At 39.2% G+C, this 24,897-nt stretch overlaps 1 protein-coding gene across 5 annotated transcripts in view; it reads right to left on the reverse strand.

Moving 5' to 3' along the window:
* Rbm33 (RNA binding motif protein 33) overlaps positions 1-24,897 on the reverse strand; it is a 108,844-nt gene that overhangs the window by 67,782 nt on the left and 16,165 nt on the right. For 3 of the 5 annotated variants that reach the window (XM_074060060.1, XM_020187488.2, XM_020187487.2), the window contains exons 3-7: positions 19,519-19,567; positions 15,622-15,698; positions 13,270-13,585; positions 8,700-8,819; positions 4,430-4,601 (exon numbers count right to left, since the gene is read on the reverse strand). In XM_074060060.1, the coding sequence (XP_073916161.1) occupies positions 4,430-4,601; positions 8,700-8,819; positions 13,270-13,585; positions 15,622-15,698; positions 19,519-19,567 (734 nt within the window). The remainder of the gene's footprint in view (positions 1-4,429; positions 4,602-8,699; positions 8,820-13,269; positions 13,586-15,621; positions 15,699-19,518; positions 19,568-24,897) is intronic. The other 2 variants (XM_020187491.2, XM_074060057.1) reach the window with 1 other exon arrangement.

A 24,897-nucleotide genomic window follows, 5' to 3' on the forward strand; every position in this document is an offset into this window, starting at 1 on the left:
AAATCTTAAATATCACCAGAGTTCACCTCCTACCTTGGACTCCATCGTCATCTCCAAACTCTCCCAAAATCTCTAAACTACATTTCATTTTCTTGAAATTTTTTCTGAGGTATTCCTCTCCCCTTCAAATGAATCCAGACCCCATTTGAAAGAAAAATTAATCTGCTTTTAACCAGCATAGACTTTTATTCTAATCTTGACTACATGATTGGTTCACATACACATTTTATGCAGTGAATCAGCAATTATTTTTCCAGTGGTTCTGAGTGCCAAGATTAATTTCACTATCCTCAGTAATAAAATGGTTTCAAATGACATCTTTAATCAGCAAGTAAAAATGCTTTCCTCCAATTGAGACAAGCTGTCACAAAAGGTCACTAAAATATGACAGGATGGAAATTACATTTGTAACTTCAACTGAAATGTTAATTTTCCTTTAAGTGTTTTCTGAACTATGTCCAGATTTCAAGGTAAAGAGATATAACACAGTATAACAAAGTTTTATAGTGTATTGCCCCTCTCTTCAGTATTAAGAACATATTTGTATGCAAATAATTATATAATAGTTAGCAAACGACAGTCTGGGACTTATTTTACGAGATAAATGAATCAAGAAATTTTTAAAACCATGCAAACACAAGGACCATAGTATGTGATTGTCAGCACTAATAATCTTGAAATATCTGTCACTAGGCAAAAATCTTTTTCCCACAGATCATTTGCCTTAAACTAAAGGATATTAGTTCAAAAGAACATTGAATGAGTAGGTGTTAGCAAGCAGGCTCCTTAGGTTAAAGCAAGAAAAAAACAATTCAACATAGTACATGTGCCAGTGAGACTTAGTCTCACAAGGTCTGGAAGTCTATTCACAGATTGTGAATAAAGAAGTCTAGCCAGGGCTGAGGATGTTGGTCAGTGGTCAGTGGTACAGCACATGCCTAGCATACACAAAGCCCTGGGTTCCATCCCCAGCACCACAAAGAAATAAATGAATAAAAAATAGTGAAGATGTCTAACTGAAGTAAGTGCAACCTTTCACTTCCCACTCATCATACTTTCAAAGACCATCTGAGGTCTACTCCAAAAGAATTGACAGCTCTGAACTTCAAAGCTCACACTTGAGGGGAACTGGTCAATGACGTCCTGTTTGTAGAGAATGTTACTAACATTTTTCATTCAAAATAAATCACTTCTTTATATATCCATGTTCTACCAACTCTTCTAAACTGGGTTCCACAAAGAAATTACACCCTGAGGCATCCTTTTCATGAAATGAACTAATTTATCTTCTGAATATGTCATTTACCATCCCTGGGAAAGTTGAGAAAACAGTCACTCAAATCTTTTTCTGTGAGGTTTAACCCCAGAATCCTGGTTGACAGAAAAACCTAACCAATTCACAGATTCTAACCTAGATGAAAACCCAAAATTTTATTTCTAATCCAATCTGAATTCAAAATACAAATCAACCATTGTGCATTAGGTCACTTAATAGTCAAGAATGTTATGTACATGATTTAATGCCTTTCATATTTAAGGATGCCATCTTTTATCTGAATATGAAAAAAAGGCTAAACATGACCAAAACTCCCTTCTAGATTCTGAATAGGACTCACTACTTCAAACTTTCAGGGTCTGAAAATGTAGATTACAGTCTCATTCGATTATTCTTTTAAAAATGGGATGTCTTCAACCTTCACCAACGCTATCACCAAAGGAAAAAGCTACTGTTTTCATTTGTATCAAAATGGGAAGAAAAAAAAAGTTCAAAAAAATACCTATCATGAGACAACATATGAACTCTGGGAGTAAGATATTTTAATATCAGTACAAAAAGTAGTTAAATAAATAGCTTTATACAATGAAATAAGTGCAATTATTATCCTGAGTTATTATTTGTGTTACTGTATCACTAAATGTACACAAATAAACTGACAGGTGATAGTCAATTCATGCACATTTCTAGCCATCCTGTAGCGCACTCTCTTCAGTGGGTCTCCTCTATGCAGCTGGCCTCTGTTTGGGGACAGTGCTAATGTTACCAGGGAGTTCACTCTTCAGAAAACCAACCTTCTGATGGATGGAGAAATCCTTCTGCACTGGAAAGTTATTATATAGCTTACAGTTATTGGAAAACTCATGTTTTCACTTTCTTAAGTCAGGACTTACAAATACAGGACAGAAAAGGTTCTTTTAAGCACCACTTTCATCTGCCTATCTAGCCAAGCAACCACATTGTACACAAATGCATTTAAGTCCTTTTCTACTCTTTAAAACTATAGTAAATAATCAAACTGTTTACATTTGTAGCCACTCTACCTCTAAGGAACCCTCTCTTCCCGTAATTCAAAGGATGTGACTTGCAGGAGGAGGGGGGAGAGGTGAACCAAGCCTTCCAGCCTTTTGTCTCCCGACAACCTGACTACAAAGCTGCAGAATGCCTTGAAAAGAAAAAACAATGCAATGGAAATTCTTGGAATAAAAGAAAAGTATAAATGATTCTTAAAATGAGGGAAACAGGCAGAGGTCCTGAAAACAAAGAGGTAGAAGAATCAAACAAAATTTACAACAAAGGCCAGCCAGACATTTTAGAATAAGGATATTTACCACTAATTAAGTGGAGGTAAAATGAACACAGAGGCAGGCACAAACAGCAAGGCAGCCTGAATCAGGGGAGGGTGGCAGGAAGAGGAAGGTGATCCACACAGTGGCCAGAGACAACTGGCCACACAGGGGAAAGATCACCATTCATCCCTAGTGCTGGCTCTCAAATGATTTAATATTCTTGAACTCACAGTTACCCATGAAAGCTCATTTATGCTCTCATACTTCAGGTTTTACATTTGTGCAGTCAAAGCCACAGCCAGAGAATGAAGCCTAAGAGCAAGAAGTAGAAAAGTATGAGTCCCCACCATTTCCTCCCCTTCCCCCACTGCAGCACACCTCCCCACACCTCCCCAGCTCAAGAAGCACCTCCACTGCTGCCCACTGCTCTCAGCATCAGCCATGTTCACAACTCTTTCCATTGTTCATCCTATCCTAACCCAAGACTGAGATGTCTGTGCTCCAGTAAGTTTCTTCTGCTACATTATCAGTTTCTCCTGCTAACACACTTTGTTTTCTCTTACCTCCTATTTTAGGACCTTTCCTTTATCTTAGAATCACCATTAAGCTTCTAGGAAATGTCTCAGAAATTTAGTTGATACTAACTGGTAACTTTATACAGTAACTTTAGAAAAATCTAAGGAAACCTAGAGCCACAAGGCAGAAAAGAAGAAACCAGAGGGAAAAGAGAGAAGTTAAGACTGTGGCGTAATGTCTCCAGAGATCCTGCCTAGTAAAGCTCCATCAGAAGAGCAGCTCACTGGACAGATGCTCATGCTTGTATTAAAAACCATCACAAACTGTATGAAAGGAATAAAGGTATGGACTGGGGTGTGGCTCATTGCAGAGTACCTGCATAACTTGCATGAGGCCTTGGGTTCCATACCCAGAGGTACTTAATCAGGGCTCAATTTTGACTTTTATCTAAACCAAACTACAAGGACAGGTATGGCGCCATGCTCCGTGCCCCTTGCCCTCCTCTTGGAACAAGGATCACATCTTGGTGGTTGTGTGTGCCGGACTCACGAGTAGCAACACCAGAGAATGCACTGGAAATGCAACTTTCCTAAACACCACCAAGGACTAGCAAATCAGAATGTCTGAGAGTGGGCCCCAAAATCTATGTTTTAGCAAAGACCTCGGGCTAATTTCTAGGCAAGTGCTTCTATAACTGAGCTACACCCTCAGCGCTGTGAGGTGATTCTGATGCTCACTCAAACATGAAAGTCAGTTTGGTGGGAAAGAACACAAAGTGCACAGTGCACTTTGTGGGGCTATTACTGCTAGTAAGAAACTGTGGTAGACCTACCACAGCTGAACCTGCTCAGAGTGATAGTCAATTAGTTATGTCCATAAACAAATCACCTCACTAAACACTGAAGAAAAAGAAATTTTAAACAGATGGCTGTGAGGACACTAAAAGTTCAAAATTAAACCAGTGTGGTCCACAATTAGTCCTGGCATTCTAGACAGAGTGTCTCAGGAAAGGCCAGTGGCCATCAACGTCCCCATGCTACCAGCTCAGGACCAGCCAAGAACACATGGTATAAGAAAATGTAGCTCCAGGCCAGACTCCGAGAGAAAAACTCTTAAAAAGTAAACAACCTTAACTATTTTGTTCAAACACTGTTAGTCCAGAAACAACAGTCATTTGTAGAATGACCTTCACAGCACTGCAGCACAGACCTCATTCATATACACACTCTGGGTGGCATCCACAGTTACCGACAGTCCACTTTCTTTTCCTGTGTGATCAATCGTAACAACACTATTAGGAATCGGAAGTGGGAATGAAGAAGGATGGAAGGCAGGCAAAAAAAGTTACCCAAAGTCTCTGGAATGTTCCTTCTCTCTCTAGTTATGTCTGAGAGCCTAATAATAGTTCCTTCTTTCCTTTCAGTTTTAAAACGCAATCGTCCAGATTCTTCATCATCGTCATCTTCTTCATCTGACTCTTCTTTTACATCCTTCTGGAGTTCCAGAGTTTCCATACCTCCCTACATGGCAGACAGAAAGCAAACAGGGAGACTTTAAGTCCATATTCATTTAAATTTATATTATATAATGCTAAAATATTTTAAGCTGTTTGAGCTGTATGATAAGGCCATGTGAAACACTAAGCTGACTCCAGGCAGAAACAACTTCAAGCATTATGTTGGAAAATAAATACTGGAGAACACTGAGTCCTATATGCAGTAGACATACAGCATCCCACACCTTGCTGCTACTCACACTCCTGAGATCACAGACTCAGTTCCCAACATTCCTCTGGACCTATTGCTCAGTCTAATCCAGATCACAGCAAACAAAGTTCAATGTTAACTTAAATGGAGTATAATTTCAGCATAAGGTTAACACTTCTAATCCACAGCATTTAGACTAACACTGGCTTCTATGAGCTGATTAGCATATGAGCCACACGGCAATGTGCATTAAATGACGGTCACTGTCCAGCTTCACAGGCTCCACAGCTCATAGCTCTCTTAGTTAGCACTTTACTTTGAGTTCAAATCAGCAGTTGGGGTTGCTGTTACTTGTACTGCTCCAACCTCCAAGCTCTTTCTTCATCACTCTACTTCTCTCTGTATCTAAAATTATCTTACTGCTGCTGATCACGGTAAAAGCAAAACCATTATTTTCTTCAGTCAGTGCTTCACACTAAAAACAAGTTGTATTACATCAGTATTGCCCCCAGAACTGCCTCTACTTCACCCCATATTGAAGTGTAGGCAAGCATCACATGAGCTCCTGCAGACATGAGTCACTTTCCTCTCAAGTCAGTCTCATAACCCATTCTCAGATGAAGGATAGGGTGCCTACTGAGCATGATGCTCACTTAAACACTTCTCATTTAATGAAAACAGAATTTGCTTCCTCATTCTCATGATTCGTAATTTCGAAATGTTATATGCTCTTAACAGAAACCAAGACAAGCTACTTTATTAGAAAATGCACAAGAAAAAAAGTAAACCCATGACACAATCATTTGCATTCTTCTTTTCTTCAATAATCACTACATAAAAAGATCAATTACAAATACACAATCTCTACACAAACCCTAAAATACCTGAAAAGAAAAGGACGGCTGTAAACTAGAACTTCATTTACAGCCTAATGCTTACAATGTCACCTTTCAGTACTCTGAGGTTCAGTACACTGGAGCACTCTACCGTGCCAGAATCTTGGTACTCGTTGGTTTGTAGGCATTATCTCTACGGTACTGGACACCAGAAATTAAGAGTCAGTAGCACCCTTGAGGCACGTGCTGCCCCATTCCTTCACATGCTCTGGACAGCGCTGCTCCTTATTACTGTGTACTCCAAGCAATGGAATCGTGTTCAAAAGTAGAGTCTGAGGTGGCTGGTCTAGGGTGGCACCTGAGATTCTACTTTCTAATAAGCTGCTAGAGGAAGCCAATGTTTGGGATCACAGACCACTAAGCAGTAAGACCACAGAGAAGGATAAATTGCTGCCATCAAAGCAAAGATTCTGCTGTAGTTATTTCAGTAACAGCAGCTATCTGAAATTCAACTACTCACTGTGATTACAGCTCAATGACTCTCCAAACAAGGTTAATGTAAGCCACAACAGTCCTCAAATGCACATAGCTTATTCTGCACCTAAATTCCCAACTACAAATCTAAAAAGAACAAGATGAGTTTCTTTGAAACAAATACTAGTCTGCCAGGAGAAAAAGAAAAACCTTCAGTTTATGAGCCAGCAGTCCTACTCTCAGGTATTTACTGTAGAGAAATTACTTACGTTCAAATAAAAGCCTATAGGAAAATGTTCAGGCTGTATTCAGGATCATCCAAACTGGAAACACCTGTATGTACTTCCGTGTGTGAATGGATGAGATGGACTACATCAAACCCTGGAAGACCACAGATCTACAGAGAAAAGGGAACTCCATACAACTGGGATGAAACTGTAAAGGCATCTCAAAAACTTACATTGCACTGAGACAAAAGTATACTGGTGTCCAGTGGTAAGACTACAAAGGAAAACCTGAGATATTTTCTGGGGTGGTAGAATTGTCCAAGAATACAAACTTCTGGTCCAAGTTCTGAAGCCCAGTTAAGCCTTGAACCACATCAAGCATTAGGTGAACTGTGAACTGACGCCAACATCCAAGTGTGGCTGACACCATTCACCAACCTTCAGCCACCTGACAGCATTCACTAAGCCAGACTCATCTTTTAAGTCACTGGTTAGTAGCCCTTATTCTAAATAAGAGCTCAAGGAAGGGGGAAGGAAAAAAGACATGTAGCTTATAGAACTGACTAATTAACTAATCTACCTGCCAAAATGTTGACCTTCCGCATAGTCTTAAACATATACTACCGAGGTATTCCATTTACAAGCAAAATTCTACATAAAAATCACCCTAAGATCATATTGTATAAGAATTTAAATATGTATTTATTTAAACTTGATTTCATTACAGACATCACCAAAAATATTCAAAGGTTTGATTTTTGACTACTGATTTATTTTGAAAACTTGACTTATTTTTAATTCTTTTTTTTTGGGGGGAGGGAGGGTATTGGGGTTTGAACTCAGGACTTCACACTTGCTAGAAAGGCCCTGTAGTGCTTGAGCCATGCCTCCAGCCTTTTTTATTCTTGATTTTTTTTTTTGGAGATAGGGTCTTGCCCTGTGCCTGGTCTATACTAACCACTGATCTTCATATTTACTCTTCCCTCCATAACTGGAATGACAAGTGCACACAACCACTCTCAGCTTTACTTTTGATTCTTAATAAAGTATGCATATGAAACCACTGTGAAAGCACCTGAAAAAGGAGAGTGCATGCAGGTCTTACCAAGCATATATTTATAAAGAATCAGAATTTACAATGGAGACCAAGATCCCAGACATGTATATATTTTGAAGTTCTTAAGTGAGTTTTGAAGTAAGCCTGTGACCTTAGTGTGTTAAAGGAAAATTCAACATTCTAACTCAATACATAGACCTCTGAAATGGGGGGAGCCCCAAAAGCTGTAACACAGCTAAAGTTTCCAAAAGTTTTAATGTTTATTCATAGAATTGATGTTGGCAGATATGAATGAGTACCCAGTGCATTCTAAAATTTATATGGAAATTTAAAGGACCAAGAATAAACAAAATAATCTTGCAAAGGAAGAACAAAATTAAGATATTTATACTACCTGATGTTACACTAATCAAGACTGTTTAGTACTGGCATAAAGACATAAAAGTAAATCAAGAGACCAGAAAAAGACTTGAAACGTACAACAGTCAGCTGATTCAACACAATCACTAAGTCAATCCAATGGGAGAAAAGTCTATACACAAATAGTGGAGGAACAAATGGATAGACATATCCTGGGTCTCACACACACACACACACCTACTAGTTGAGGCAGATCACAGTCCTAAACTAAAGCTAGCTGCATTAAAGTTCCAGAAGAAAACAGAGTAACTCTTTGCAAAGGGTAAGCAAAGATTTCTTAGGTAATAAAATTACTTGATCATCAAAATTAAAATTTTTCTACTTATGAAAAGATAAATTTAAGAAAATAAAAACACAATTCACAGGTTCAGAGGAGCATATTCATACAGCATATACCTCCCATGGACCTGATATCTGCCTGTGTCTAAAAAACAGAGTGTGAGAACACACATAAATGTTCTATACAGACCATGGAGTCTGTGGTGTCTTCCACATATGCAGGGGCAAGAGTCAAGTTTCATCATTCTAGTCTCCTCAATGCCTAGGGCAGAACCTAAATATGGGAATCTTGTGGGTTTTTTTAATAATAGTTCAAATTAACTAATATTAATTGATTAAAAATAATTACAACACTGCTTTCAAACCACTAACTTATTCATCATGTTTTTGAGAGATATCCCCAAAAACATTTAGAACACTAACACTCAAAGAGGCACAAACTCCACAGAAACCACAGCACAGCAGAAGTTACTTGCCTAAGAGTCTAGAAAGCTTCAGTTTTTAACTATATTGATAGTTCAGAAAAGAGATCTATCAACTTTTCACTAATGCTGAAAAGATGTTCATTTTAAATCTGGAAGGAAAACAACCCAGGAAACTTGAGAAGTTGAGCAAATACCTCGTGGGTCTCAGGAGCAACCTGGGAATGAGTTATCTCATCTAAGTCATCTTCAGCCACACAGTCTTCCTGTGCTCGCAGCCCTTGTTGCCCACCAAAAGCCTGCAAGTATTCTTCATCCTAACGGCCATTAAAGAGAAAAAATGGTTTTCTCACGAAGCTTTGGTTTGTTGAATTATTTTAGCAAATTTGACTACAGCCACTACCTGACTGAGCATAAAGCACAGAGCACATCCTCTCTGCATTCATACAGACAATGTGCACCATGCTTCCTAGTCCTTGCCTGCAGTTAGTGACCTGGGCTCTGCTTCAGTCCAGGTACCCTGTTAAAACAGCTCTCCCTCAAATCAACCCTGAGACAAGCAGCCTTGGGAGAGAGAACTGCACAGAGGAGCTCAGCAGCAGGAGGGATAAAATCATGCCAATTCTCACCAATCTTATGGCAACAGAAAACAAGTGTGGCCAATTCAATTCAACATGGTGCTTTTTGAAAATCACAGGTTGTGAGACTCCAGATTTTGCATGAAATGCTAGGGGCAAACCCACAGCAGGCCTTTTGGGCTCTTGGAAGGAAGCAGGCAAGCTGGCTGAAGGTTACTAAACTGCCAAAGCAAGGCTGTTCCTGTATTACTAGTGAGTAACATGAGCCAATTCTACTTGCACAGGCAGGCTTCTCAGATTCCCTGGTCACTTGCAAAAGGCCTGCAATAAAGTAAGCCCTTTAACCAAGCAGGCAACACTAGAAGAATGAGTATCCTACAGATCCTAGCATCCTGCAGCATGGTATGTATGACAGTCTCATCCACACCCCCAAAAACGCAGCTGTCTCCAAGTGAGCAAACCACATCAGGTCCCACAACTGCCTCTCAAGATGATCCGAAAAGAGTACACTCTACTTTCCAGAAGAAACTATTAGCATCCTGTCAGAAAAACAATCACCACTATCCTGGACTCACTGGCACACAGTCAGATTTCAAATAAGCCAGAGATGCTACTCAAAATTTCAGCCAGTGTACAATGGAGTACAGCCCATTCCTTAGCCTCTTAATGCTAAAAAAAAAAAGAAAGAAAAAAAAACCTGCTGCCCTTGACATCAACTATAAATGTGAAATTTTGTAAAGTTTTATGAAAACTCAATTTATGTGAATTTTACAAGCCCTAAATACACTGATTGTACTTAAAAGTATATCACCAACAAATAATTACCCATTATTATGTTGACTACTAAGCAATAGCCCTTACTACAATAAGAATACAAAAGTTTTAAAATGAAATCACAATTTAGTCTCAAGAACAGCACTAGGAGCAGGACACCAGTGGCTCACAATTATAGTCCTAGCTACTTGGGGACTGAGAACAGGAGGATCACAGTTTGAAGTCAGTGGGGCAAAAAGTTAGAGCCCCTACCCCCCCAGCTGAAACAATAGCTGGGCATGGTGAGCATGGTGGCATGTAATTATCATCTCAAGATACTTGGGGCTAAGATCAGGAGGATCAAGTTCAAGGTTCCAGGCCAGACAGGGCAAAAAAAGTTTGTGAGACCATCCCTCCTCATCTCAATGGAAATAATCTGGGCGAGGTGACAAGTGCTGTCACCAGAGGGAAGTGTAAAATAGAAAGGTCATGGCTCAAGCCAACCCGGGGGAAAAAATAACCAGAGAAAGAAGAGCTAAAGGCATGACAAGCAGTAGAGAGCCTGCCTAGCAAACACAAAACCATGAGTGCAAAGGCTTGGTACTGCAAACAAACAAACAAAAAAAAAAATGGGGGGGAAGAGTAACACCAGCAAAATTCACACTTAAAGACCTTGCTACTAGCCGGGCACCAGGGACTCACACCAGTAATCCTAGCAAATGGGCTGAGGTCAGGAGAGAGGACTAAGGCCAGCCTGGGGAAACAGTGTCCAAGATCCCATCTCTAAAGTAACCAGAACGAAATAGCCTGGAGATGTGGGTCAAGCACAAAGCTCTGAGTTCAAACCCCAGTCCCATAAATAAATAAATAAACAAACAAATAAATGAATAAGATGAAAAGAAAGATAACCAGAGCTGTGCTGCCCACATTCAGCATCTTTGGATCTACCCTTCTAAGTGACGGTATCCCTTCCAGTTGTAAATTCAGTGGTTTTCAGGTCCTACAGTCAGTTATGCCCTACCTGCCCTCCACGTAACTTCACAGGTGAAGGCAGGTGCTCACACTTCAGAGTTTAATTTTGGCTTTAGAGAGCAGGTTAGCAAATGCTAACTAGGACAAGGAATCCACTAAACCATCTAATAAACTACATACCATTGGGATACATGGGTACACAATCTACTCATGTGTCCAAGTCTGATGAGAAATAAATAAGGAATGTACGCATCAGTGACAGTCTAGAAAGACAGCAAGAGCCCCACCCCCAAGAAGAGTAGAGCACTGTACAGTGTAACTCTGCACACACCCGTTCCCACCCAACAAGCTCACTTCAACAGAAGCGGAAACTACCAACAGAAAAGGATGGCTGCAGCACCAGACATGTTAGGGCGAGCTGAGACTGCTCACATAAAGACATCAGCTACTTTCCCTCACCTTTGAGGTTGATGACTCTGAAAACATCAGGACACTCAGATTTTCTAAGTAAATTTTACTTTAAAGATTTTTGTAATTCTGAAAAAAATAATTCATTGTAATATGGAAGACCTGTATGAATATTTTTCAATGGCCATATTTTATTCTTCCCAGTACCTGAATCTTAAGACTACAATACACTGGCAAGTCACAGTGAGTTTTACTATAGCTGGGGCCTTTGTGTAGCCTCAGCTGGACAGTGGAATGCATAGAGGAGATTCCTCACTGAGAAGACATTCTCTTCACAGCTCCACAGGCTGACCAAGGGAGATAGCTCCTACACCGCTGTACATACTCACTCCATCAGGCACTTCTCGGTTATGTGTCCCTAAATCCTACCTTCATGAGCAGGGCTCAGTTTCACTTTTTTTATGGTTCAGCAGTATTTCTGTCCCAGTGCTTGAACAGCAATCAGTAAAGAGACACTGCTCTGAATTGCAGGAGATGACTAGACAATGTTTATGTTACTGATGAGTAGAAATAATAAACTACTATAGCTAGGAAATAAACAGGCACATTTTTGAAAGAGTATGCGTTAATTTTCAAAAAGCATTTTATTTATTTTTATTATTACTTTGTTTTTGCTGGGACTGGAGTTTAGACTCAGGGATTTGCACTTGCAAAGCAGGTGCTCTACCACTTGAGCCACACCTCCAGTCCATTTTACTCTGGTTATTTTGGAGATAGGGTATCACAAAGTATGTCCGGCCTGACCTTAAACTATGATCCTCCAAATCTCAGCTTCCTGAGTAGTTAGGATTACAGGAATGAGCCACTGGTATACAGCTTAAAAAGCATTTTAAATTAGTGTTCAATTTTAACAAAGTACACAAATATACCAATATACCAGAAGACACTTTTCCATCTTATGAAGGACTGCTTACCAAAACATGTCATTGAAGGGCTGTCAAGATGACACATTCCATGATGCCTTTTCATGACTACTGACCCAACCACAAAGGCCTTTTTTGAAGAACAAGTATTCAGAAAGAATCAAACTTCAAACTACTGAGACACCTTAGCATAATCACGAGTGGAACTAAATATTCTAAGGTTCCACTTAACTAATCCCTTTCAAAAGTACCTTATAGACATACAAATAAACAAGACTCAGTAACTTTTGACCATTTTTCTCAAATGACAGTGCACACTGCATGGAGCCACTCCCAGGACACCAAGGGCTCCAGGCCATCAGCCACACCACTTCAAAGGGACCTGGTGCACTGAAAGCCCTAAGGTTCTACAACTGCTGAGGTCACATCCTTCCCATGCATGTCATTAAGTGCTTATTTCAAAAAACAAACTGCTTTTGATGGTGAAACACTAGACGGAGGAGCAATGTCATACCAGTACCTTTGTCTTTCCTAATGGTTCAACTTCAAGAAAGCAAACACTACCTACCAAAACCATCTTTCTGAAATAAAAATCAGCACAATCTTTGCTTACTGATTACAGATAACAAATTATGTGTGACATTTCCTAAACTAACCTCCAATCTCTTTATTCAGGTTTAGACAGTTCTCAGTTACAAAAAAGATGAATGAACAGCACATCAATCACTCTGGAATATTAGCACCTTAAAGATGTCTTTAGCAGGTCAATAATCTTTTCACCTTAGAAGGACTTTATCAGATCTTGTCTAAAGCCTGGATAAAAGCTCTGCATTAAGTACTTCTAACAATTGACAGTGTATCGCCACCACACAAAGCTGTTTTCTTCCTTAGGGTGCAATCCTCAAGGTCACAATTCTTTGCAGCCTTCCAGAGTGACAAAGAAGCATTACCTCTGGCCAAACAAGCTGTCAACACAAACTTTGTCATAGCTCAGATAAAGAAACTGGCAGACAGTGATAATAAGGTCTAATTTCCCTCCCTCCCAGGGGAGGTAAATAGATTTCAAATCAGTCTAGAAACCTATGAGCAAGAAGCTATGTTATCTGTGGCCATACAAAGGAGAAAAGACTCACTGTAAATTCATCTAAAGGTTCATTGATTTCGATGTCCAGCACTTCATCACTGTACAGCTGCTCCTCCTCTGGCTCTTCTCCATATTCTATTTGGTCTTCTGTCAGCTCTGCACCGTGGCCTTCATCATACTGTCCTTCCTCTGAGTACTCCTGAGTGTACAATTCTTGTCTGTCAGGTTTGTGGTAGGCCAGCTCATCCTCTCCTTGTTCATACTCAGATTCCTGTTCTCCAGATTGGTCGTTAGTGTTGTCTGACAGCTCAAATGATGTAACTATGCCGGAGGTAGTGTTCAAATTAATTGTGACACCTTGAGAACTAGAGACAAAAACACAAAGAAAATACCTGCTGAGAGTGGAACACAAAACTAAATCAGTGCATGAGTTATTTGAGTAACTGGTAAATGTACTTCTACTCCAACAGTGGGCAAAAGCAGAGCATTGTGTACCACACTAAGCCAGCGCCACAGCACCTGCACTTGTCAGCTGTTATGCCGTCTGACTGAAAGAACCAAGCCAACCAGAAGAGGAAGCAGGTCTGACTCATTTACAGAATACCAAGGATGGAATCTGTTTCCTAAGACTGCTAACTGAAAATGAGAGTCTTACTCTAGAATCAGAAAATCACAGTTGGGATTTTAAGAACAATTTGGTTTCTTTGTAAAATCTACGATGCAAAGCATAAACTCACATTTAGGAAAATCAAAATATCAAAAATCTATGTGAAATACATTTCAGTGTTCACAAGAATAGTCTCAAGTATCTCTTTTAATAATTGGTAATTTCTGCCAAGCACTATGGTACATGCCTGTAATTCCAACATTGGAAAGGCTGAGGGTGACAAGTTCAAGGCCAGCCTGGGCTACACTGTGAAACACTGACTCAAAATTTAAAAGAGGTTAATTTCTAAGCAAAATAACAAAGAGGGTTTTAAAACCACACACACAGAATTACTATAGTAATTTGATAGTCTACCTATCAAATGATAACACTTAAAAGACAAAACAGTAAACATGCAATATCTAAAATGTAAGCTTGTGCAAATCTACACGCACACACATTAAGTATCCAGTTCTAACAAAAAAGTGAATTTAAAACATACACTTCAAGCCACTGTGGCTAAAAAATACTCCAAAGATTTATTTCAAGGCTAACCAAACTCAAATGATCTAAATATATTAATGATGTCAAAGAATGGATTTTGAAACTTACCTAACTGGTAGAACAATTTAAAACTCTTTTACCCATAAAAATTCACTTTATGTTAGAAAATCTTTTACGAATCTACAGTTCAATACTACATGACAATGTCTTAATTACATTTATAACCAAGATGTCTGCTTATATCTTTCCAATGTTTCCTTATAAAACTGAAAAAATTTTGGACCGAGTGTAATGACTTACACCTGGGAGGCAGAGATGGTGCTCTGAGGCCAGCTTAGGCATAAAAATTTAGTGAGACCCCCATCTCAAAGAACAAATTGGCTATGGTGACATATAGCCTATAACCCCAAGTGTGAGGGAGGATCTGGATCCAAGGTCAGCCCCAGCAAAAAAGCCAGAGATCCTATCTGAAAAATTACTGCAGCAAAAAAGACTGGAGGCATGGCTCAAGCAGTAGAGCTCCTGCCTAGCAAAGAGGAAAGACCTGAGCTCAAAACCCCAGTAACCACAAATGGAAAGAAGAAAAACTGAAAAAAAATTTTTCACCTACCAGGGTATTACTAAGTCTTCTTCCTTTCCTCCCTGTCTGTCTCTGTCTCGCTCTCCTTCCCCCTCCCCCCATTTAATGTGGACAGCACTGGGATTAAACTCAGGGCCTGTGTGCTTGCTAGGCAGTTGCTAGCTTGAGCCACCCCAAGCCCTTTTCTGCTTTAGTTATTTTTCAAATACGGTCGTACCACTTTTTTGTCCAGGGCCAGCATGCCTGTCCTTGGTACACGCCTTTAGTAGCCAAGATTATAGCAATGTACCACCATGCCCAGCTTATTATTAGTTAAGATGTCGCTTCACTAACTTTTTGCCCTGCCTGGTCTCGAACTTTAATCCTCCTTGTCTGCCTCCCAAGTAGCTGGGATTATAGGCAGGAGTCACCCTGCATGGCCCAAGAAAGTAATTTTTTAAAGAACAAAATACATCTATCTTGCACTGAACAGAAATTCAATGTAAGGTCTACTCTGCTTTCAAGCAGCTATCTATTTCCAGAACAACCCACATGGTCTCCAAATCATTTAGAATGTAAGTCTATTTTAAAGATAGAATCCCACATTATTCAATCACTCCCCATTATAATTGTAAATGGCTGCTATCAATTTAGTTAAATACAGAATACCTTAATGAGTTAATATTGAGTACCTGAAATTTTCTTCGTCTTCATTATCACTCTGTAAAAGATCATCATTCAGCTCTTCATCTGACAGATCTGATTGATTCTAATTAAAGGAAGAAATATAATTAATGTGTGTCACTTGTTACAGAAGTGCAAGATTGCAGTGAAGGGGTGTCTCTAATTCATGCTATGTTATTAAAACACTTGTATCCACAAGGTCTTCAAAGTGTGTGACAATGCACGGACCCCAACAGGGCATCTGGGTGCCCCTTCCCGACAGGCAACAAAGTACAAGTAAAATCATCACAGTCATCCTAACTCTAACACAAAAGAAAGAAGGAAAAATGTCTCTGGGTGAAGCCTTTCAAAGAATTTTCCCTTACTATACACAAAAAAGAAGTGATGTCCTTAAAATATGACTTAAATTTAACATTCATATCCAAAATTATAATTATGTAATATACAAAGTATAACTTTAGAAATAAGCAGTTTTAAAGGTAACTGGATCACCAAATTAAAATAGTAACAGACCATGATAACTTTGGGTTTTTTTTTTTTTTTTTTTTTTTCAACATTAGTCACTCCGTTCCTCAGTCCTAACAGGGCTGTGTATTCACCCCTCATGAAAGCCAGGCAGCCTGGGAATACAGACGAGAGATCTACTTTTTACTGCATTAAATGAATTCCAATATTCTAGATTGAGGGAGGGGGTTCACAGCTCCCTCCCTATCGTAATTACTCACATGTATAAAATGTGAGTAGTAATACATTACTACTGCCCCTCCAAAAGGCAATCAAAGTCACATATACATTTGTACATTCACATACTTTTTAATGGACAGATAGACTGACTTGATTTTCCAATTAGATGAAACAATCAGTCTTTTGGACATTTATACAATAGGTTTTGTAAGCTTAATTGCATATTCTTATTACAGTGATCCTAACAGGCAAAAATAACTGATTTTAGTAGTATTTTTATTAGTCCCAAGATTTATTATGATCAGATGAACATATCACACAATCAGTTTCCCTGCGGGGAGGATGGATGTGCATGACAACAAAACACAACGAAGTTTCTGACAAGATCAGGCACATTCAGGGTGGTGTGGGCGTAGACAACAACGAAGCTTCTGTTAGCTGACATGTAACCTGCCTTCCAAACTGCCATCCGACAGTGAAAGGAGATGCTATTAGCAGGCCTAAGCCAGGCCTGTCAGGGACAAACCTCAGTTTTAACCGTCCGATTCAATAAATAGAACTTCAGGATGTCCTCAAAAATTACCAATTAACTGACAGCCAAAGTCCACTGTGTTAAATATCTGTCAATAATCAGAAGTAATAATTTATCAAACTAACAGACAAATAAAAGGAATATATGATGTTGTGGGCCTTGACCGTCCTCAAATCTCACCTGAGGAATCAGTCTTTCTCTCTCAATTCTGAACCTACCAAGTAGCAGACATAGGAGACATCACAAGAAAAGCTAGACTCCCAGAGAAAGCTAGGCTAAGTCCCAGTGGCAGAACTAGATTCCAGGACATCCCAATAAGCTGGAGAGAGTTCTAACCAGCATGGCCTGCAGGACACTCAGGTCCAGTTAAGATGACAAAGTGGTGGCAGATGCAGTCTTTCCAAACAGATAGGCCATTCTTCCCATGAGGACAAAAGCAGAAAAAAAGAAAAAAGGTTCTCTCCAATGCTCTGAAGGAGGAACTTCCATGGGCCAAGAGTTTTTGAAAGGAGAGACACAGAGGTCCCTGGTATGCCGGAAGAACACCTGTCCTGCAAACCAGGTAACACCAAGGTAAAACACAGAAGCTGAGGAAGGAATCCCACAAACTGGCAGTCCACTTCCATCTCAATCTTAACCCAATTCTTGGGTCATACCAGCCTCTTTTCATCCTAAATTTGCATCCTTGCATTTTAATTATGTGTTTGAAACTTGACCCTCTCAATATCCCTACTCCACACAGATGATCCCCCTTCCCTAAGAGCTCTATGCCTTGCTCTGCTAGGAGGGAATAAAATCCTCTCCAGACAGGGGCATACCTGTGTGCCCTTCACCATGCACTTTCCAGAGGGAAAGGTCAGGCAGCTAGGGCACCTGTAGATAGACACCAATCACACACTGTAGCCAGAAACTCACAAATAAATTCCTGGAGGAAGGTACAATCTCACAAGAAATCAAAGAAATACAAATTAAACCAACCAGATGGTTGATTATTTCCCATCAATCACAATGACAAAAACTCCTTTTATAAAGCAGCATCGAAGCTGGGAACACAAACTGATCAAACATTTCCACAAAACAACTTGGCAATATGAAACAAGAACCTTCAAATGTTCACATCCCGAGGCCATTCTCCTTTATGGAAACTTACAAAGAAAAGTATCCTAGAAGCATACACTTTAATATTCACTAAAATATCATCATGCTATCTGAGATTTACTTCAGAGTATTTCAGGAAGTAGGAAATGGATAAAGATAACACAAAAGTACCTTTAACTGAAAGTTAACAAAGCCAGGTGAAATACACATGAGGATAAATTATACTGTTCTCTCTTTTTTTCTATGCTTGAGATCGTCCATGTAAAAGTTCTGGTGTTTGTTGTTGTTTTTTAATTGCTATGATTTGAGTACCCCAGGCATCATGGGTTGAAACAGGAAAAGTCCAAAGCTAAGCCATATCAGACTAATATTAAGTACAAAACAGAACACAGGAAGAAAAACTGGCTTGGAAAGAATTCTAAATCAAAGTCACATATTAGGAAAAATGCTAATAATGCAGCATAGTGAGGTGCCAGAAAAATGGCAGAGCAGATTCTTCTTCTAGTGTAAGATCAAGATTAAAAAGGCAGATTAGAAACCATGATGTTTGAAATGCAGGCTTAGACCATTAATACTACAGGCAAATCTTAACCTGAAAGTATAACAAGCATTAGTGTAACTATTGACAGTAAGAAGCCACCATAATTTTAAGTCTTTTAAAAACAAAATAAGGAACTATGCTGGTATTAACTGAGAATACCAAGTGTTCTTAAACTGTTAATAAAATTTCACTTTCATCTTGTTTCACATTTCCAGTTTTATATGTTTGGTTTTTGTTTTGTTTTGTTTGCAGTACTGGGACTTGAACTCAGGGCCTACACCTTGAGCCACTCAACCAGCCCTTTTTTGTGAAAGGTTTTTCGACATCGGGTCTCACAAACTATTTGCCCCGGCATGGCTTCAAACAGCAATCCTCCTGAGTAGCTAGGATTATTATAGGCATGAGCCACCCATGCCTGGATTAGTTTTATGTTCTATTTATAAAATACATTGGTAGGTGTATTATATATACATATACACATACTAAAATAGTTGCTTCAAAGTTTTTACTTAACAAAAAAGGTGGAGAAAAACCTATGAGAACTTGTAAATCTTATTTACATAAACATTTGTTATATTTAAGTATGTTTATCTTTAAGCTTATCTGTGAATGCTACCAAAAGTCAATTCTGAAACCAGTGTGCAAAATATTAAACCACCACATGGTACATTCCTTTGAGACAAGGGGAAGTTTGATATTATTGCTGCCCCAAACCCAATACCTGCTAGAGTGCCTGGGACACAGTAGAAACTAAAATGTTTGCTTCAAAGGATTTATTGCTTGAGTTAAAATTACCAGAGAATTTACCAACAAGCAGTTAGCTCTGAGCATCTGCAAAAGCAATTCAGGGCTGGAGGTGTAACTCAATGACAGAGCAAAAGATTAGCAAAAGCAAGGCCCCGGGTTTAATCACTAGCAAGCAAACCAAACAAACAATTCAATTTATAAAATACTGACATATCCCCAACTTTCCAGTAATGTAGTCCAAGTATAAGTGATGTGTTCCTGTGTTTTAAGTTCAAGTAAATGACTACTGTTTTAATTTCTTACCTTTTTGCCAGACAGCAAATCTTCTCCGAGTAAGTCATCTTCAAGTTCACTGCGGGGGGAAAAGAAATCTAATGAGGGTTTGAGGATTTTCATGTGAAGTTGCTCTGCTTTCCTATTTCTTTATTAATAATGAAAAGACATTTCCAAACACATAGGGACCAGTCTTTCAAGTACCGGGAAGCCTCAATACAGGAGGTGACTCATGGGACTTCTGATCTTAGTTTTGCACATCAGTAGGTCTGAATTATCTTCAGACCTGTTGAGTTATCAGTAAAAGAAGAAATTATATATAAGAACTAACAGGTTTTTCCTATCTTTAAAAATGTCTGATGAAATAGGAAAAGATGCTCGCTGTCATTAGGCAGAAAGATAAAAACCAAAGCCAAAAGAAACCATTTGACACTCACCAAACTGCCAAAAACTGAAAAAAATTAAAATTTTAAATCAATGATGAGGCTATAAAGTCAGTGACTAAGGGAGACATCTTTGCGTAGTGTAGAACTCACTGTGGTCACATGCCATGTTCTCCAGCATACCTCTGATCTGAAATTACTGGGATTTCTCACCATTCAAATGAGAACCTTTAGTCAATCAAGAAGTCAGACATTTTCCACTGTATTTAAAATTTTTTGATTGACAGAGTGCTACCACTGGATTACACATTTAATTCTGGGAAAATCAACCTTTTAGAAGCAGAAGTCTTTAAGGACCAACATACAGAAGGAGAAGCACAATTACAATGAGGATGATCCCAGGTGCAGATGACCATAGAGGTTTAACTGCATCAGTGCTCTTAGTAGAATTGTTGCTTTTTTATAAGGCCTCCAGTTATAAAATTCTATAGTTTTTGAGAGATCAGCACTATTTTACTAAAAAAAAAATTCATTTTTGGAATGCTGTTTTACACAATTCTAGACTCTCTAGGAATGTATGTGTAGAGTTAAAATTACACACCTCTATGCAAAAGCTTTTAGAACTAGAAACAACCTAACAACAAACCATTTAGTTTATGCACTGAAGACCTTCTTAGTTATTTTCAGTTGCCAGGCAATAAGTCTTTTATCCTTGTTTTAGAGACAAAAATAAGGACAAGATATTAAATAACTTGCACACAACAGAGACAGGTGCAGGAAAAGATGAGCCCCTGAAAGACAACTTTCACAGGCCTGTGGAAGATAGCGCTGAGAGGAGACACAGTCCCTTCCAAAATATTTAAACCACCAACTTCTATCAGGTGCAATTTGTGTATCCTTGTGTCACAATTATCCTCCAGAGACAGGAAAACAAGCTGTCTAGTCAATGAATTCACAACAGCCCTATCTGAGAATCTGATTCTAGAGGACCAAAACACACAAAAGATAAGCACTCCTCTATACCATCTTTAAATAACTGGAAATGGAAGGTAAATCATTTTCCTAGGGTACACTAATTCGGACAGTAATAAGATCTTGTTTTGGTAATTATACAAGCAAAAAAACTGGGAAGAATTTGTACCTTTTTCTGACAAGAAAAGCATTTGGAAATAAGAAATAAGTCTTTAATGACTCCCTATTCTCTTTTAAACAACAACAACAAAAAAAAAACTGGAGGAGAGGCAGTATTGAGGCTTGAACTCAGGGCCTCATGCTTGCTTGATATGAGGCCACGATCCCAGCCCCAAAACATTTTTAAAAGACGATAAATAGCTCCATCAGTTATAAAATGAGTGGACTGTACTTGTTCCCATGACTAATGAAAAAAGCAGGAAAGGACAGCAGGATTCAGCCCACAGGACAACAAGCATAAATTAGAGATCAAGAGTAAAGGAGCACACTTAATATGCTAGGCACTGTACTAAGTGGTTTACAAGTATTAACTAGCTTTTAACTTGACATGATAGCCCCATCAAGTAGATACTTAATCTTTCAACGGTAAAAGCACAGACTCTGGGATGTTAAATGACTTGCCCCGGGTCACCATGCCAGAAAGCTGTGACACCAGAAGGTAAACTCACAGTGAGTCTTCAGAGTCCAAATCCAGTGGCTCATGCCTGTAATCCTAGCTACTGGGGAGGCAGAGAACAGGAGGATAGTGGTTTGAAGCCAGCCTGGGCAAATAGTTTGTGAGATCCTATCTCAAAAATACCTAACACAAAAAAGGGCTAGCAGAGTGGCTCACATGGCAGAGCACCCGCCTGGCAAGTGTGAGGCCCTGAGTTCAAATCTCAATATCGCAAATCCCAATTACCATGCACTCAGCCCAAAGAAATAAATGTGCTTGTCTGCTGTCCTCATCAAGCTGAATCTTCACAGAAGATGTGCACCAGAAGGAATTTATTAAATAAATATAATTACCAAAACTACATTGACCATTACCAAAACCAACAACAAACTCCTGGAAGTAAATGGCCACCCAAGTCATTTCCAGAGGGATGAGTAATAACCATGAAGCTCCCCACCAATAACCACCAGAAACTGCTCTCAAAAACAAAGCAAGCGCCCACTGAGAAAGAGGTTCCTGGGTCTCACTGCAGTTTCCTAACTAACAATTTCACCAGAATCACTACTTAAGTAAGAACAACCTTTTTGGCAGACACTCTTTATCAAAAACTAGAGACAACATCAGCTCTTTGAAAGCAAGTATGTATTTACTTACAAACAGAAGTGTCTTGAAAGACATTTCTTTCGGGGGGGGGGGGGGGTAGGCAGTACTGGAGTTTGTACTCAGGGCCTCATGCTTGCCAGCAGGCACTCTACAGCTTGAGCCACTCCACCAGCCGAGAAACACATTTCTAAGGAAGAAAACACTTGGCCCACAGCCTCTCGGAATCAGAAGTAACAGTACAAGGGTCCCTCACCTCATGTCCTCCCTACACCAAATGACTCTGGGCCTGGACGTGTCCTCTAGGAACAGCTCACCTAAGCCATCCGCACCTTGGCTCTGGATACATCACGACACGAGGAGGCACTGAGAGAACTTCACCAAGTAAGAGAGGAGAAAATGGCCCCTCCCTTTTCACCACACCCCTCATAGCTCTACCAGGGATCCAGGTGACCATGTCTTCCCCTGGCGAAAACTGCCCCTCCCTGGGTACTTGAAAGTTACTCAGTTCTGTAATGCTGCCTTGTAAACAGGCCCTTAATTAAAATGATTTTCAGTTCAAACCTTCTGAATGTGCGCTCAGCTTGCCATGCACATCTTTTTAAAAACTTTAAAAAATTTCACATGTTGATTCAGCAACATCAAATTCTTCAAAATTTCCATTGATGCAATGTAGCAGCAAGGGCATTTTGGAACAATCACAATTCTAAACTTCCAAAGTTCTCCATTATTCAGCATACAGAAGAGGCTATTTTAGGCTTAAAGACATCGAAGAAACACATGTGACATAGAATCTTTACATACGTAAATATGGCACTGAAAACAGTGAAAGAAGGAAAAGCTAGTTTATAAACATTGGGACAACTGTTATCCCTACTGAGGGAAATAATAAAAAAAAAGAACCCTGTCTCACACCATGATCAAAAACAAATTCCATTAGAGACAGCTGCCAAAGACAATTCAAGTCACATCAATGGACACTTAAGCCAACCAGTATACAGTCCAACTGAAGGATTCAATTGGGTAGTATGACCATCACTAAGACAATGACTACAACTACAACGGATTGAACAAAACTGGTATTTAAATCTATGATTTCAAAATGATTCAAAAACAAAACTCACACATGGAGATTAAAGCTAAGTACTTTAAAAGTTGGCAAACAAAACAGAAGAACCAGTCACTTTTCTTTCCTATCTAATCTGTACCTTGAAAGAAGCAACTGGTTTACAGAAACATTACAGGGAGAAGATGGACTATTATCACTGTACCAGACATGTACGGCCCCCAATGGACGAACATAACACACTAAGAGACATCCACATTCCTACCCCTCCCCAAACTCAAATTTCCATTTGACCAACCTCTACGTCTATTCACTTGCATAAAAATACAACAGGTAAAGGAATACTTGAAACACCTCAGAGAATACAAACAGCAGAAGCAGAAATTCTGCGGGGAGCATGGCTCAAGTGGTAGAGCACCTGTGCAAGCTCAAGGCCCTGAATTCAAACCCCATTACAGGGGAAAAAATATAGAAGACATACTACTTTGTTTCTTCCACAAAAAACTCCAAGGAAAGAAACTGCTATGATTTCAGTAAGTGTTCCCCAAAGGCCCATGTGTTAAAGACTCGGTCCCTAGGGTAGTGCTAGGTGGGGGAAGGACCCAGATCTCATCCACTTGCTCCTTATATACCTTGCGCATAAAGTGATCAATTTTGCCAAGCCACCTGCTTTCCACCATTATGTGCTGCCTCCTCAGAGGCCCAAGGCAACTGGGCAGCTCAGTCATGGTCTAAATTAACCATATCCAAAATAATTCTGTCCCTTCATACGTTAATCATCTCAAGTGTTTCACTGTAGAAATGGAACGCTCACAGCAGAGAACCGACAGAGGAAAAAACACTTATAAGACTTAGCAATCAATTATAGCATATTCGGACCCAATTAAAACTACATAAAAAAGTACAGATGCAATATCTACCCTCTATGAGGACATAATATATATTTATATATACATATATATAATATATATAATATATATACACATATAATATATATGTATATATGTAATGTATATGTATATATAAATATATATAATAATATATATAAATATATATTATGTATTTAATTTGTACACACACAGATATTTGACACAATCAGGGAAATGTGAACACTACTAAGACATATATTAATAGTAGGAATTTTTCTTAGACACCTCTATTGTGGCTGTATTTGTAAGTCCTTTACTTTTTAGAGACACATCTGAAATATTTCAGATGAAAAGATGTCTGACTTGAGAGGGTACAAACTGGATATAAGCTAATAATTGTTGAAGGTGGATGGTGCATAGGGTCCACTGCTATTCTGTGTCCACATAAGCTTGAAATTCTTGATAAGTTAGAATTCAACTCATTTATTAATTTATTTACCTTTGTGACAGTCTCACTATGTAGCTCAGGCTGGCCTGGAACTCCCAATCTTCCTGCCTCAGCCTCTGGAGTGCTGAGATTACAGGCATGTACCAACACACTCAACACTAAAACTCAAATTAGTTTAATCAATTTTCAGGCAAATTGTGTATCTAATTGTTTAAAAAAAAAAAGTTTACTTTGACAGAAACATACAGGACATACTGAGAATACAGGGTGGGGAAAATTTCTTAAGGACAAAAAGCTGAAGGAGCTTATCCAGAACTGTGTGCCTCCTGAAGGGAAACACTGAGGACACTGCATGGACACACAGCATTACTGACCACAACACCCGACCTCAATTTAGCCATGAGGGACCCGGGGCA

The sequence above is a fragment of the Castor canadensis genome, chromosome 2 (genome assembly GCF_047511655.1).
Source record: "Castor canadensis chromosome 2, mCasCan1.hap1v2, whole genome shotgun sequence".
In the NCBI taxonomy this organism is placed as follows: Eukaryota; Metazoa; Chordata; class Mammalia; order Rodentia; family Castoridae; genus Castor; species Castor canadensis.